Source organism: Podarcis raffonei, chromosome 8 (genome assembly GCF_027172205.1).
Source record: "Podarcis raffonei isolate rPodRaf1 chromosome 8, rPodRaf1.pri, whole genome shotgun sequence".
In the NCBI taxonomy this organism is placed as follows: Eukaryota; Metazoa; Chordata; class Lepidosauria; order Squamata; family Lacertidae; genus Podarcis; species Podarcis raffonei.
Window position 1 is genome coordinate 52,914,443 of NC_070609.1, and position 14,453 is coordinate 52,928,895.

At 46.4% G+C, this 14,453-nt stretch overlaps 1 protein-coding gene across 2 annotated transcripts in view; it reads right to left on the reverse strand.

Moving 5' to 3' along the window:
- Positions 1-42: 42 nt before the first annotated feature.
- ATP2C2 (ATPase secretory pathway Ca2+ transporting 2) overlaps positions 43-14,453 on the reverse strand; it is a 39,338-nt gene continuing 24,927 nt past the window's right edge. Inside the window, exons 15-27 of one of the 2 annotated variants that reach the window (XM_053400095.1) lie at positions 14,162-14,251; positions 12,057-12,158; positions 10,506-10,662; positions 8,981-9,151; positions 7,690-7,787; positions 7,532-7,582; positions 6,039-6,205; positions 5,049-5,117; positions 4,508-4,624; positions 3,724-3,871; positions 2,615-2,710; positions 1,301-1,442; positions 43-529 (exon numbers count right to left, since the gene is read on the reverse strand). In XM_053400095.1, the coding sequence (XP_053256070.1) occupies positions 405-529; positions 1,301-1,442; positions 2,615-2,710; positions 3,724-3,871; positions 4,508-4,624; positions 5,049-5,117; positions 6,039-6,205; positions 7,532-7,582; positions 7,690-7,787; positions 8,981-9,151; positions 10,506-10,662; positions 12,057-12,158; positions 14,162-14,251 (1,533 nt within the window). In that variant the 3' untranslated portion in view covers positions 43-404. The remainder of the gene's footprint in view (positions 530-1,300; positions 1,443-2,614; positions 2,711-3,723; positions 3,872-4,507; positions 4,625-5,048; positions 5,118-6,038; positions 6,206-7,531; positions 7,583-7,689; positions 7,788-8,980; positions 9,152-10,505; positions 10,663-12,056; positions 12,159-14,161; positions 14,252-14,453) is intronic. The other variant, XM_053400096.1, reaches the window with a different exon arrangement.

Here is a 14,453-nt window from a genome sequence, read left to right on the forward strand (position 1 = left end):
CACCCAGCTTTCAATCCTAGTCCAGCGCTCTCAACGACTACGCCATATTAGCCCCTATAAGGCACATTTTATTAACAAAAGAAGTAATTGCAACTTAAATAAATAAAGATGGTGCTGTGGTTATTTCATTTGGTTCTCCTGCTCCATTCTCTGGCCCTGCAGAAGACACTCTTGTAAGCTGAGAAATAGCTGGGAGCAACACAAGCCGCCTTTCAAAACTATAACAATGGACTGGACGGTGACGGAAGAAATCTGATCAGTGGGTGACAGGGTTGGGATGTAGAGATGGTTTGGAATTTTGAGAGGTACTGTATAAAAAGATCCACTTGTCCCCTGTGAATTGTCCTAGATCACAGTTCCATTCCAACAGCATTCCACAACAAGGGAAGTCCGAGTTATTTTAGTCACACAGCTTCTAGTTGGATGTTGCTGTCCGTCTTTGATGGGGCGCAGCAATATTTCTCACACACTTTGATCAGTTCAGAGAGGAAGAAAACCGAAGAAGCCAGGGCCGCGAGGAACAGCAAATCTACCAAGGATAGAGAGGGGAAGAAAAAAAGACTCAATCTGTTGCTGATATACAGGCAAGGACCACATTCACATTAAACAGTCATAGCTTTTCCCCAAAGAATTATGGGAGCTGTCATTTATTAAGGTGCTGAGGATTTTTTAAGAGGCTCGTATTCCCTTCCCAGAGCTACAATTCCCAAAATTCCCTGGGAGGAGGGGTTGACTACAGCCGATGCAGGGTCTTCCAGCAGTTAATGGACTCCAACTCCCATCAGCCCCAGCCAGCATTGCCAATGGTCAGGAATGATGGGAGTTGCAGTCTGATAATATGGAGGGCATTACAAGGCTGTTAGGAGTCGGGGGGGATCATAGTGCTCCCACTAATGTCTTTTTTTGGTGGTGGGGGTGTAATCAGGGATCAATTGGGCTTGTATTCAGAAGAAACTAGGTGGTTCTGGGAGTTTGGAGGGGTGGGGATAATTTGGTTTCCCAAGCCTCAGAGGGGAGAATTCTGCTCATCATCATGCCATCAAATGAGGTCAGGTGTGAGACAGATGAAACCTTAAGAGTCTGCTACTGGTGGCTCCTTGGCAAGTACAGCTTCAGCTTGTTCCCCCTCAAACCGCCCCCTGCAACTGCCCCCTAACAAGACCTATATATTCCCACTGCTATTGTGTCAACCTTCCAAGCTCCTGAAAAAGATGGGATAATTGTCGGCCACAGCTACACACTTAAATCTTTTGGAAGAAAAAATCCAATCCTCTTTCAGAGCTTCAGTCATCAGACTTACCTAGTGCTCCTAAATTCTCCGTCTGGAAGATCTTCTGTAGTGGAGGGATGTAAATAACAGCCATTTGACCCAAAATAGACCCCAAGACAGAATACAGGAACATGCGGTTTCGGAAAAGACCAATTTCTAGTATCAGTTTTGTCTGGAGGAGGGGGAAAAATGATAATTGGGGTGGGGAAATAGATCCAACTTTACACATCTCTCCTTCATGAATCTAGCCTGTTATTATCAAAGCAGCTTTTGGGCAAACTCATATGATAGAAATACGAGTTTGGAAAAGATCTTGGAGGTCAACTAGCTTAATCTTCAAGTGAAGGATCTGCAAATTGGGATGTAATTACAATAACCCTGACAGATAACCATCCAGTCTCTGCTTAAATACTTCCAGCGATGGAGAACATCCATTGCCCCAATTCAATCCAATGTGATAGGTAGATGTTGATTACAGTAATTGTAATTTGCTGGTTTTACATTGCAGTTTTACATCCCTGTGAATTTCCTTTGTCTCAGTATGGCCACACTCTGGGGTGAACTGTAGGCTGTCTATTGACAAAACAACAACAGTTGTATTGATAACACAGGCATCCTGGTGTTTCTAAGCCAATTTTGCTAGATAGATTAACCTTTGATGTACGGTAATTACGGTATACTTCATCAGTGGATGTAGTCCATGCAAGCTATGCTATAACATTTGGATGTTTCCCCATCCCAGCTGTAATAAATTAGTTAGTCATTAAGGTTCTACAAGCCTCTTTGTCATTGATATGAAATTAGTACCACCCATTTAAGATGTTGTCTGTGTGTCCCCCCCCCCCACAGGGAAGAATGGCAAACCAAGTTGATGGACTATGCTGAAATGGCAAAATTAACTGGAAAGCTCAGGAACCAAGAAGGCAAGAACTTTAAAAAAGAATGGGGGAAATTTATAATTTATTTAGGAGACCATTGTAAGCAGATGAAAACATTAGCAGGATTTTAGTCTCACTTGTAAGGTAACAAAGACTATAGACAATTTAGATGGATAAAAAAATGTTGATAATGGACTGATAGGCAGATGTAAATATTGACATTAGGAGGATGGAGGGGAGTCATGAGATTCAGAGTAATCTCATTATGCAGATTTTTAATAGATTTTGTTAGAAGTTTATATCCTTTAAAATCAAATAAAAATCATTATTTTTTTAAAAAAGATGTCCGTCCCTTGGCTTGAGAGGAGGAGTTCCCTTTACTAACACTTTAAGCATAAATAATAGGGCATCTTCTTTTCCTGACAGACACACCCTCTTTGGGCTTAGCGACCAACAACCCTCTCACCTGGGAACGACATGTCAGGGCGTTGAAGAGGTCAAAGAACACAAAGCAAGTGAAAGTCATTGTTGTGGTCCGTGGCGTTATGCCACTTTCCGGGATCTGAAAAAACGCAAGTGAGAAAAGTCAGTCGTAAGAGAGACGAGGGAGGGAGTGTGGCTGTTTGGAGAATGCGCAAAGTCAGCCCTCCCATCTTACAATGAGCCCTTTGTTTGTAAAGTCACAGTCACCTTGAAAGCTGGCCTTTCTTCTTTTTTCGAGGGAAGATTAGAAGGCCCTGCAGTGCCAAGCAGCCTTAAATCTATATGCGATGATTGATGGGCTACAGGGAAATAATTAGAAGCCAGGCGAAAAAAGAAGAGAAGGAGTGTTCTGTAGCCCAGTCTTACTGCAACCTTATGATTTTGATTTGCAGTGTGTGCTGTTTTCTTACAAGGGTGAAAGACATATGATTGGAAGAGATATCTATAACAGAAGAAAAACCCTGCTGGGTCAGACCCATCTAGTTTAGCATCCTATTCTCACAGTGGCCAGCCAGATAGCTAAGGAAAGCCCCAAAGCATGGCTTGAGCTGCACTCCACCCACCTGTGAATCCCAGCCACTGATATTTGGAGGAATCACTGCCTCTCATACTGGAGGTACTGCAACCATCATGACTAGTAACCCTTGACAGCCTTGTCTTATTCTCTTTTAAAAATGCTTCTTTTGTTATAACCAAATTTATGCACCGCTTGTTTGTAATAAAGTGGCTTACACTAAAGTCACATGCTAAAATTATCAATTAAAAGCACTTTTTAAAAGAGGTATTTAAACACTTTCAAAAGATGATTAAAATCAACAGTACTCTGCAAAGAGATTTATTCCCAGAGTGGGTTAAAAAGTCCCTCTAACAAAGGGAGCCCTGGTAGCCCTGGGAGGGGAATAGGGAGCGTCCTAACAACTCGCAACACTTTAAACACTTTAAACAAATTCAGCTCCCAGAATTTGGGGGGGGGGATGGGGGAACTGTGACTGTTGAAAGTGTTACCATAGTGCTTTAAATGTATGGTGTGAATGTGCCCTTAGTTACTGCTTGTTTGGAGCACAGGTGCAAGTGCCACATCCTCTTTCTCACCTCTTTCCAAAAGACAAACATGGTTCCACTGATTATAACGGTGGCTGACAGGAAGATCTTCAGAATCAGAGACCTGCTGAGAATCGTATCGGTGATGCTCCTTGGAGGTTGCTTGATGGCATCTTTGTCCACCGGTTCAACACCCAAACTGTTTGCCAGGCCCAGAAAAGAAAAAACACAAAAAACCCAAGCCATTGTTTTATTAGCACAGATTCATTAGTTATTTTATTTTTCTGGGAATAAATTTGCAACTTGCACAAGGAAACCACAATGTAAAGTATTCAGTAAACGGCCTGTACTGACCATTCTGTTTCCTCTGGAATCTCAGAGCTCTGTGACTCAAGGACATCAGTTGGGCTACAGCACTGTCAGCCCAGACAGCAAGCTGATTCCCAAAAGCCAGTCCTTACCCACCAAGTCCAAATGTCCACCTCAGAACCCACTCACTGGTCCAAATGGTTTGTCTCTGGTCCAACAACATTGCCTGATCTCCAGCATCCTTTTCCTGATTGGAACCAAGCTACTTTCTAACACACACACACACAAACCAAATTTTGGCCCTACCACTAGACCTCCAAGGTTTCTTGGTCCAGGGCAGCAGAGAAGCCAGTGCCATCAGAGACAGAGTCTCCAATGTTGGATCTCCTTCTCCTGATGTCAGAGCTGTCGGAGAGGTAAATCTGCAGTGAGGTGCTCTCCCAAGAACCTTAAATATTTTAGAAGAGAATTGTGAAGGCTTCCAGTGTGAATCCTGCCCCCCCCGCCAATCTTCCTGTGTCCTCACCTTTGTGCTGGGGGCCCATCCATTATGATATTGATCCACAGGATTTGCATAGCATTGAGCGGGTTTGGCAAATTGAAGACTGTTGACAGAGCGATCAAACTCAGTGCCGAGATACTCCTGCCGTGAACACAAAGAGTGAGTGAGTTAAGTCTTCATGGATATTCTGTGGCCCCGATGGTGGTTGATTCTTATGTGGTTTAAGCAGTGGCGGAGGAAGCCACTTGGGCACCCAGGGCGGTGTGGTGCCCATAGGGGCAGGACGCTCTATGGGGCCTCCAAGGAGTCTGCCTGCCTCCTCCCACTCAGCCACCCTACAGCTGAGGGGGAGGCGGCGGGCGGACCATTTGGGGCAGCATGGAGCCTGCGGGCTCCCAAGCCACCACGTCACTCCAGGAGGGACGCGTGGCTCGGACATGCTACTGGCTCTGCAGTGAGTGCCACCTGGCATTTTGTCACCCTCCTCAGTGATGACACCTGGGGCAGTCCGCACCCACTGAATCCCCCTTCCTCCACCCCTGGGTTTAAGTTAAGAACGACTTACGTGCTGAGCTGAAACCGAACAAAATTTTTAATGTTGTAAAAGATGCCCTTCCCTTCCTCGATTGCACTCCTGTTGAGGAAAAAGGAATAGTGTGTAAACTGATATCCATTTATGGGACAACCAAGCTCTGGATTTTGGGGGAAGCAGGAACTGCCAGTGCTGCTGAAAGTGCTCATCCACACTTTGTTTCTAAGCACAGCCAGGTCCATGGTTTCAAGCTCTATGTCTCAGCAACTTTTTCTCCTTGCTGCTTTCCCCAGGAAAATCTGCTCTTTAACACTGAATTGGAAGAAACAGCAATTTGGGGTTTCCATGGACTGCCATTTGTTCCGATTCAGAGGTAAAGAGAAAGTGCCAGAGGGTCGTGGTGGTAGTGCTTGGACAGGGAGCTTTAAAGTGTTGACATGTGCCTAGAAACACAGCACAAAAGGGAGTCTGGATTAGCCCTAAGTGCAGAACAACCAGTGAGGCAAAGATGAATTGGCACCACGTATTTCACAGCAGGGGCAATGACGTCATTTCCTGAAATGCTGGTGGGAAGATAACGAGGAGGGAGCCAAGCTAACCTCTCTTGAGAAAGATGGGAGCAGCCACAGAAAAGACTCTCATTCTTTGGACCACCAACCATGCTTTTGATATTGATGGTCATTCTAGGGGTCCTACCAGCATGTGCGCATAGCCCTCATCTTGCCACAATCCAGCCCCTCCATCCAGCCAAAAAACAACAATAGCAGGTCCAGGACGGAGGCTGTTTGTGTTCTGTGCTGTATGTCATGTTTTATCATCCTGGTTCTGTTTTCAGGTTAGAATGCTGTTGCTTGTGGTTTTGTTGCTAATGTTTTGCACTCTTCTTCCAGAGAACTTATTTTTGGAGGTGTCTCATAAATATAGTGAATGAATAAATCAGCTTCCCCTGCTGAAACCAATGTAGAAGCCAGAGCAAGATGAGAGATGCTGGGATGTCCGATGTGCCTCTTAAGAGCCACCTACATGATGGTTGAGAAGTCGTCATCGACAAGGATCATGTTTGCCGCCTCCTTGCTGACATCTGTGCCCGCCTGCCCCATTGCAACCCCAATATCAGCAGATTTCAGAGCCACTGCGTCATTCACTCCATCTCCCGTCATCCCCACAATGGCACCAGTCTGTTGCAAAGCCTGTGAAAGTGGCAAATGGATACAAAATTCAGCACGTATCTATGTGGTATGATCTTGGCTTCTCCAGAATATAAAATGTCAAACGCAGTAGTTTTCTAACTTTCAATAAAGAAAAAAAAGTAAATTAAAAACAAAAAAACAAAATGCAGTACACAGGAAGACAATCTGGAGAGATTAGCCATTTAGAATTTGGTCTTTCAGCAGCAGTGGGAATTAACAATTCTAGCTGAAAGGATAAATGGGGATTGGTTAAGAAACAAGCTTTTATTAGGTGTTATTTTGCTCATGCAATCAGTTTTAATTTAAGGATGCATCTTCATGCAAATGTGATCAGCAGGATCAAACCCAACCAATAATATCAAGAAGTGTTGAATGTTGCCAGGAAAAATTCCAGACCAGCCAATCAGGGCACACATTTTTTTTATGCTGCCTGTAATAGTCCCAGGTCAGCCAATCAGGGTGCTTACAGAGGCTCACTTAAATGAAGACATGCCTACACCTGATTACCACTTTCATGATCTTTACAATACATGACCAAAGTGACAAATCAGCAAATCACCCAACCCTCGAAGATCACAGCAAGTGAGAAGTGACTGTGCTTGGCTAGACAATTGTACCAATGTCAACCAACAGGAGCAGCAACCACCAAAACAGAGAGAAAGGCAGGGCTCATTTCTCCCCTTCGTGAGACAAAGGGATGTGGAAGAGTAGGGGGAAATGCACAGATAGTTTCAGGAAACATTGAATGCATTTCCACTGGCTATTTTTTAAAAAAAGCAACTACCGGTAATAAGTTTAATAAATAATAATGATGTAATTCACTGCCTAGGTGCAGCCTTTTCCCTGCCAGTTGTTCTTCAGGTGTTACTGGGCTACATCACCCCTTAGCTCCAGCCAGTGTGGCCATTCTCAGGGATTATGGGGATTGTAGTCCAAAGCATCCAGAGGGCACTGGATTGGGGGAAGCTTGGCCTAAACCAATAGATCCAGAAACTGGACTTTTCCAGCTGTATTTTGTGGTGGTTATTGCTAGAAGATGTAGTTCTGAGCATTGAAAGGCAAGGAAGATACACCTTGATTTGCAATTGCCGCTTCAGTTCTGCTTTATAGAAAGTGATTCCCCGACTCCCTTATCTACGGCAAAGAACCAGCAGAGAATGATTCCCAGAACGAGTTGCAGGAAAAGAGAAGCTGTAGAAGGAAAATGGTAATTTGAACAGAAGTGGGCAAATCAGAAGCAAAGTAGTGACCGCCATGGTGCAGAAATCAGAACTAGCTTCTCCGGTAAAGGGACAGACTTGTGGCTTGTTTGGGGTCAGCAGATACCTTTATGATTTTAAGTTTGTGTTTTGGACTTGTTCGGAAGAAGATGGAAACCTGGATGATGAGGAGAGAGAGAGAGAAAGCAGATCTATGTGAGATGGCTGGGGTTTTAAGAATGAGCACACACCATGCGTTTTGGAACCCCTTCAAAGCGCCATTACATTTTTGACGGTTGATGATAGTGCTGATTCTGTGGTGTTCTCCAGTTCCTCCCCAGACATAGCTTTCATTTTCCCATTGCAGAGGCCGATATTTCGTCCTATGAAGGAAAGGGAAAGGATATGGCTGACCATCCCAATTGAGGCAGAGACGGCATTTGACAAGGGATTTCTGGTAACTCTGACAGAAACATTCCACCAAAGTCTATTTCTAGGTCACAAAGTTGTCACCTAGCCTTGCCGCTGGAGCATCTTGAACAGCCAAAGGCAAATCCAGCCTCGTGGGAGCAGAGGCAGATATCTGATACAAAAAAAAGTGTACAGCAAGAAGGGAAATGGGAAGTAGAGATAATCGGCTGCGATGTTCAGCGCGATACAATGAATTGTGCTTCAGTGTAAGCAGAACATAAGAAAAGGCCTGCTGGGTCAATGGCCCATTGAGTCCAGTACCCTGTTCTCACAGTGGATGACAAGATGCCTTTTGAAGTCTGTAAACAGAACCTGAGTGTAACAGCATCCACAACACTTGAGCTCACCAGCGACTGGTATTTAGAAGCTCATTGCCTCTGACAGTGGAGGAAGAACATAGCCATTGAGACTAGCTGGCACTGGTAGTGTTATCCTCCATGAATTCTCCTTTAAAGCCATCTCAGTTAGTGGCTACCACTACTTTCTGTGGGAGCAATTTCGATCATTTAACTACATGCTGTGTAGATAAGGCCTTCCTTTTGCCTTCGGCTTCATTGAATGGCCCTGAGTTCTGGTATTATAAAGGTAAAGGGACCCCTGACCGTTAGGTCCAGTCGCGGACAACTCCGGGGTTGTGGTGCTCATCTCACTTTATTGGCTGAGGGAGCCAGTGTACAGCTTCCGGGTCATGTGGCCAGCATGACTAAGCCACTTCTGGTGAACCAGAGCAGCGCATGGAAAAGCTGTTTACCTTCCCGCCGGAGCGCTACCTATTTATCTACTTGCACTTTGACGTGCTTTCGAATTGCTAGGTTGGCAGGAGCAGGGACCGAGCAACAGGAGCTCACCCCGTTGCGGGGATTTGAACTGCCGACCTTCTGATCGGCAAGCCCAAGGCTCAGTGGTTTAGATCACAGCACCACCCGGGTCCCTGCTGGTATTATAAGAGAGGGCAAAAGAAAACAACCAACTCCCCACTAGCTGCTTTCTCTCCTTTGTGCACAATTTTATACACCTCTTTCACGTCTCCCTCCTTTACTTGTCCTTTCTCTAAAGCCCTAAGCTCAAAATGTTGCAAGAAGGTGGCACGGTTTATCTTGCTCACCAATAGCGAGGGCTGTTTCCAAGGCATCTCCAGTTATCATTTTCACCGAAACACCCGACTCAATGAGGACTCGAACAGCTTCCTTCACTCCATGCCTTGGAGGGTCGATGATTCCCACAAGACCTAAAAATGTCAGCTTGCCCAGTTCTGGACCGGAAGCCAGGGCAAGCACTAAGAAGGAGCAGAGAAAGTGACAACAGACCAGGTTATTTCACGCTGCCACTCAGAAAGTGAAAGAGGCATAGCTCAGTGGTAGAGAATCTGCAGAAGGTCCAAGGTTCTCTCCCCAACATCCCCAGGTAGGGCTTAGAGTGACTCATGACGGACAGTGCCAGTCTGTGTAGAAGATGATACTGAGCTAGATGGACCAATGGTCTGACTCTGTATACAAAAGCTCCAGATGTGGTTGGACTACAACATACGTCAGCCTCAGCCAAAATGGTCAATGGCCATGGATGATGAGCATGCAGGCCAACAATATCTGGAAGGCATCAGGTTGGCTACTCCTAAGCTAAAAGAACACAAGCATGAAAATACACCAAGTCAAGAAGTGCTTGGTTCTTATAAGCCCAAGTGAGAGGGGTTTGTGTGTTCCCCGGGTGTTTCTGGAATGGGCAGAAGCTACACAGCAGCATAAGGTAGGAAGGCATAGTGTAGCGGTACAGGCTCCAGGTGGCAATGTGGTTGGGCTGTGGCTCAGGGGAAAATGGTCCAACCTCCAGCAACTCTGTGTGAGGCTGCAAATGTCCCAGATGGCTTAGGTCCAGACTATCTGAAGAAGAAGGGGACAACAGAGGACGAGATGGTTGGACAGTGTTCTCGAAGCTACAAACATGAGTCTGACCAAACTACGGGAGGCAGTGGAAGACAGGACTGCCTGGCGTGCTCTGGTCCATGGGGTCACGAAGAGTCGGACATGACTAAATGACTAAACAACAACAATCTGAAGGACCAAATTCTCCCATACAGACCTGCCTGGACTCTGAGATCTTAAGCAGAGGCCCTTCTCTCAGTCCTGCCACCCTCACAGGCATGGGAACGTGGGAGAGGGCCTTCTCAGTGGCTGGTCTCAGGCTTGGAATGCCCTTCCTAAAGAAGCTTGGCCAGGTCCCACCTTGTTGTCCTTCTGCCTTTGGGGAACTGACTGCTTTTAAGAAAATAGCTCCTAGTACTATGGTTCCACCCACATTGTTCAATTGCTTTTTAACCATGACATGTTCTTAGCTATGTGTGTTTTATCTGTATTTAATTTTTGTGATCTGCCTTGAGACCCAGAAGAATGTAAGGATGATACTGATGGCTCTTGAAGACGCATGGTTGGTCAGTGTCAACCGTTCTGAGCCAGAGGGGCCAAGGGTCTGACATGGCATACGGCAGCTTCCTCTGTCCTTCAGCATTCAGGTGCCTGGTGTTTGTGTGTGTGGAATAACAAGCTGGAAGGGATGCAGTCCAGATGCCCAGCTTGTCAACCCACACAAGACTCAAGCAAGCATAGGGGTGGGATGAGGTACAGCCATGAACTGACCCCTCAGGCCAAGTGATCCCATGTGCTTCTCTTCCTGAACATAGACGGACTTCTGCTGCGGTGTCATTGGGAGGGAGATGCCACCACTGTTATACATGGTGCAATGCTGCATCACTTCTTCAAAGGCCCCCTTCATGAAGTAGACTTCTTCTTGCCCCTATGAAAAGAGGAAAAGAACAATTGAGGAAGGGCCATAGCCTAGTGGTAGAGCATCTTCTTTGCATGCAGAAAGTCCTGAGATCTGTCCTCAGCACCCTCAGGTTGGGACAGAGAGAGAGAGAGAGAGATCGATCGATCACAACATCTCTCATCACAACAAATCTCCGTGTGTTATGTTTTGCCTAGTTCTACCACAGTGGTAGGGATGCGGGTGGCGCTGTTGGATTAAACCACAGAGCCTAGGACTTGCCGATCAGAAGGTCAGCGGTTCGAATCCCCGCGACGGGGTGAGCTCCCGTTGCTCGGTCCCTGCTCCTGCCAACCTAGCAGTTCAAAAGCACGTCAAAGTGCAAGTAGATAAATAGGTACCTCTCTGTCGGGAAGGTAAACGGCGTTTCCGTGCGCTGCTCTGGCTCACCAGAAGTGGCTTAGTCATGCTGGCCACATGACCCAGAAGCTGTACACCAGCTCCCTTGGCCAATAAAGCGAGATGAGCGCTGCAACCCCAGAGTCGGTCACGACTGGACCTAATGGTCAGGGGTCCCTTTACCTTTACCACAGTGGTACCTCTGGTTACGTACTTAATTCATTCCAGAGGTCCGTTCTTAACCTGAAACTGTTCTTAACCTGAAGCACCACTTTAGCTAATGGGGCCGCCCACTGCTGCCGCACTACCGCTGCACGATTTCTGTTCTCATCCTGAAGCAAAGTTCTTAACCCGAGGTACTATTTCTGGGTTAGCGGAGTCTGTAACCTGAAGCGTATGTAACCTGAAGTGTATGTAACCCGAGGTACCACTGCATTTTCTAGATCTACATATTCCCCTTTCAGAGCTACAATCTGCCGAGTGGTTTAACAATCAATCCCTTTTAACAAGGAACTCTGGCAATCTTAGCTCTGTGAGGGGTATTTTAACAGCTCTCAGCACCCTTAATGAGCTACAACTCCCAGAATTCTTTGTATCATAGTGCTTTAAATGCCTGGTGTGAATCTGGTCTGTTGCACCTATTGTAAAAATGTCTATGGAGTTTTTTAGAGTGACATAACACACAGAAAAACAGACAGGTTGATGATTTCCAACCATCAACACCACACCATGTGTAATTAGAATGCTGGACTTGGATGGAAGAGACACACAGGTTCAAATGCACTCTCAGCCTTATGATGTTCATAGGGTAATCCTGGGACAGGTACTCCAATTTCTCTGAGTCTAAGCACCTTCACAGGCTTCTTGTGAGAGTAAAACGGGGGTGAGTGAATGAGGGTGAGAGAGTGGGATAAAAATGTAATGTGTACTGACTGATCGCAACTTGATTCCAGTGGCGTATCATTATTCTTTATCTTTTTAAAAAAATAATCACAGATAACAAAAAACAAGTTGCTTGCTTTTACCTGGTTTTTCAGAGCACATTTGACTGCCATCCATTTCTGCTCTGAGCTAAATGGGATCTCCTTCTTCCTTATATAGATGTCTTTTATATCACTCAGTTCCATCTAAAAAAGGGGGGGGCGTGGAGAGAGAGGACCAGGGCTTTAGCACTTAATAATTCTATACATACATGAGCATTGAAATCTGACAGGTTTTCATATGCTGAACGTTAATGTTGAAACCCTGAAGGGCTGCTGCCAGTCAGTGCAGACAATACTGAGCTAGATGGGGCAATGGTTTTACTTGGTTTAAGGCAGTATCTTGGGCTTCCAAGTTCTGATGTTTTTGAAGTGTGACTCAGGCAATATTTAAATACAGTTGCATGCTTCCCATTTGCCACATGGTAAGAAGTTCTCAGGACATTATGACCTGTTTTGCCACTTTCCTTTCCAGAGAGGGGTCAGTGGAAGCTTTTGGTGATCTTGCAATATTTGCTTTATTACAAATGAACAGGGGATGGCAAACATTTGACCCTCAACAACAGCTGTGTTCTACTTCCACTGTTGGAGGCATGAACCCCAGGTTCTGGGAATCGTAAGTGGAGAAAGCTGCTGTTGCGATCAGTCCCTGCTTGCAGGCTTCCCATACAAATCTGGTTGGCCCAGACTGAGCCAAGGGGCAGACCTAGAGGCTTGGGGCAACCTCCCCCATGGGACGGAGGTATCCTCCCCATCTGTTTCCTTCAAAACACTCTAGAGGGATCTCCAGCTTTCAAGAGACCATTTCCTATCCCCTTGATTGAACCATCACCCAGAGGTGTAGCTAGGGGAGGCGGGGGGCACTGGACGCCACACACTGCAGGGCCTGCAGGGTGCCCGAGTCATGTGTCTGTCCTGGGAGTGAAGCAGTGGCTTGGGTGCCTTCAGGCTCTGTGCTGCCCGAAACAGCAGAGTGGGGTTTGCATCTGCCTGCCGCCGCCCCCTCAGCCCCCTACAGCTGAGGGGGAGGTGGCAGCGAGGCTCCATGCAGCACACCCTGCTCCGGCTTGCTCCGTCCCATGGGCAGTTCACCCCACCTCTGGGTGCAGGGCATGCACGCCACCCCAGGCGCCTGAGCAGTTAGCTACACCACTGCCGCCACCCAACCATCCCAGGCTATCAGTCACTCTTCCACTTAACAAAGGAGTGTCCCTAAGGATACCAGCTTGCCCAATGCAACACCTATATCAAGGAGAGGAAGGGAAACCATTTTTACTTTGCGACATGGTCCAAGAAGGTGGTTAGAATACTGTATTTTTCTGTCTATAAGACGCCCCCTATTTTGGGGGATGCAGGTGGCGCTGTGGTCTAAACCACAGAGCCTAGGGCTTGCCGATCGGAAGGTTGGCGATTTGAATCCCCGTAATGGGGTGAGCTCCCATTGCTCGGTCCCTGCTCCTGCCAACCTAGCAGCTTGAAAGCACATCAAAGTGCAAGTAAATAGGTACCGCTCCAGAAGGAAGGTAAACGGCGTTTCCATGCACTGCTCTGGTTCGCCAAAAGCAGCTTAGTCATGCTGGCCACATGACCCGGAAAAACTGTCTGAGGACATACGTCGGCTCCCTCGGCCAGTAAAGCGAGATGAGCGCTGCAACCCCAGAGTCGTCCGTGACTAGATGTAACTGTCAGGGGTCCCTTTACCTTTTATTTTGGGGGACTCAGATTGAATAAAATGGGGGGAGATGGCTGAGAGTATAAGATGCCCCCTAATTTTTGACATTTTTTAAGGAAAAAAACCTAGTCTTATACACGGAAAAATACAGTAAATATTTCCACTGGGCACATTTCCTTACACTTATTGAGTTTTCAGGATCACTGCCAAGATCACTAAGTCAGGTTGCTCTCTGGCTGCCTTGGGTTTATAATACTATAATTCTGCTTCAATTCTGCTGTTGATAAATGGGCAGATCGGCTGAATGCTAAATTCTCTCTCTCATTTTTGGCAACCATGGTGAGATACCTTACCGGATCAGTTGAAGACTAAATCCTACCTTCATTTTTTGGCAACCTTGCTAAGCCGTTGCAAATTAAACAGAGCCGATTAAATCTAAAACTTAATAAGCACCCGGGGCCTGCAACAGCCACCCTACCTTCATTGCCAGGGCTATCAGAGCCCCTTCAGTCGGCTGCCCCATCACAGTCGTCTTCCTGATGATTGCATTGTTGGCAACACAGCCAGCCTGAAAGAGATTTGCTTCTTTGTGTCATTTGTTGGGGAAATGAATCAAATGACTGTTATGCTTAAGCCCTGGGCTCAGAGATTGCTCGGCTGCAAGTGTGATGAGTTTGGGGGGCTGGGTTGAGTAGGCTGCATGCAGAGACACTTCTAACCTCTGGCTCCAGCAAGTGTTGTAAGGCAGGCTGATAGCCTGCCTGGGTGAT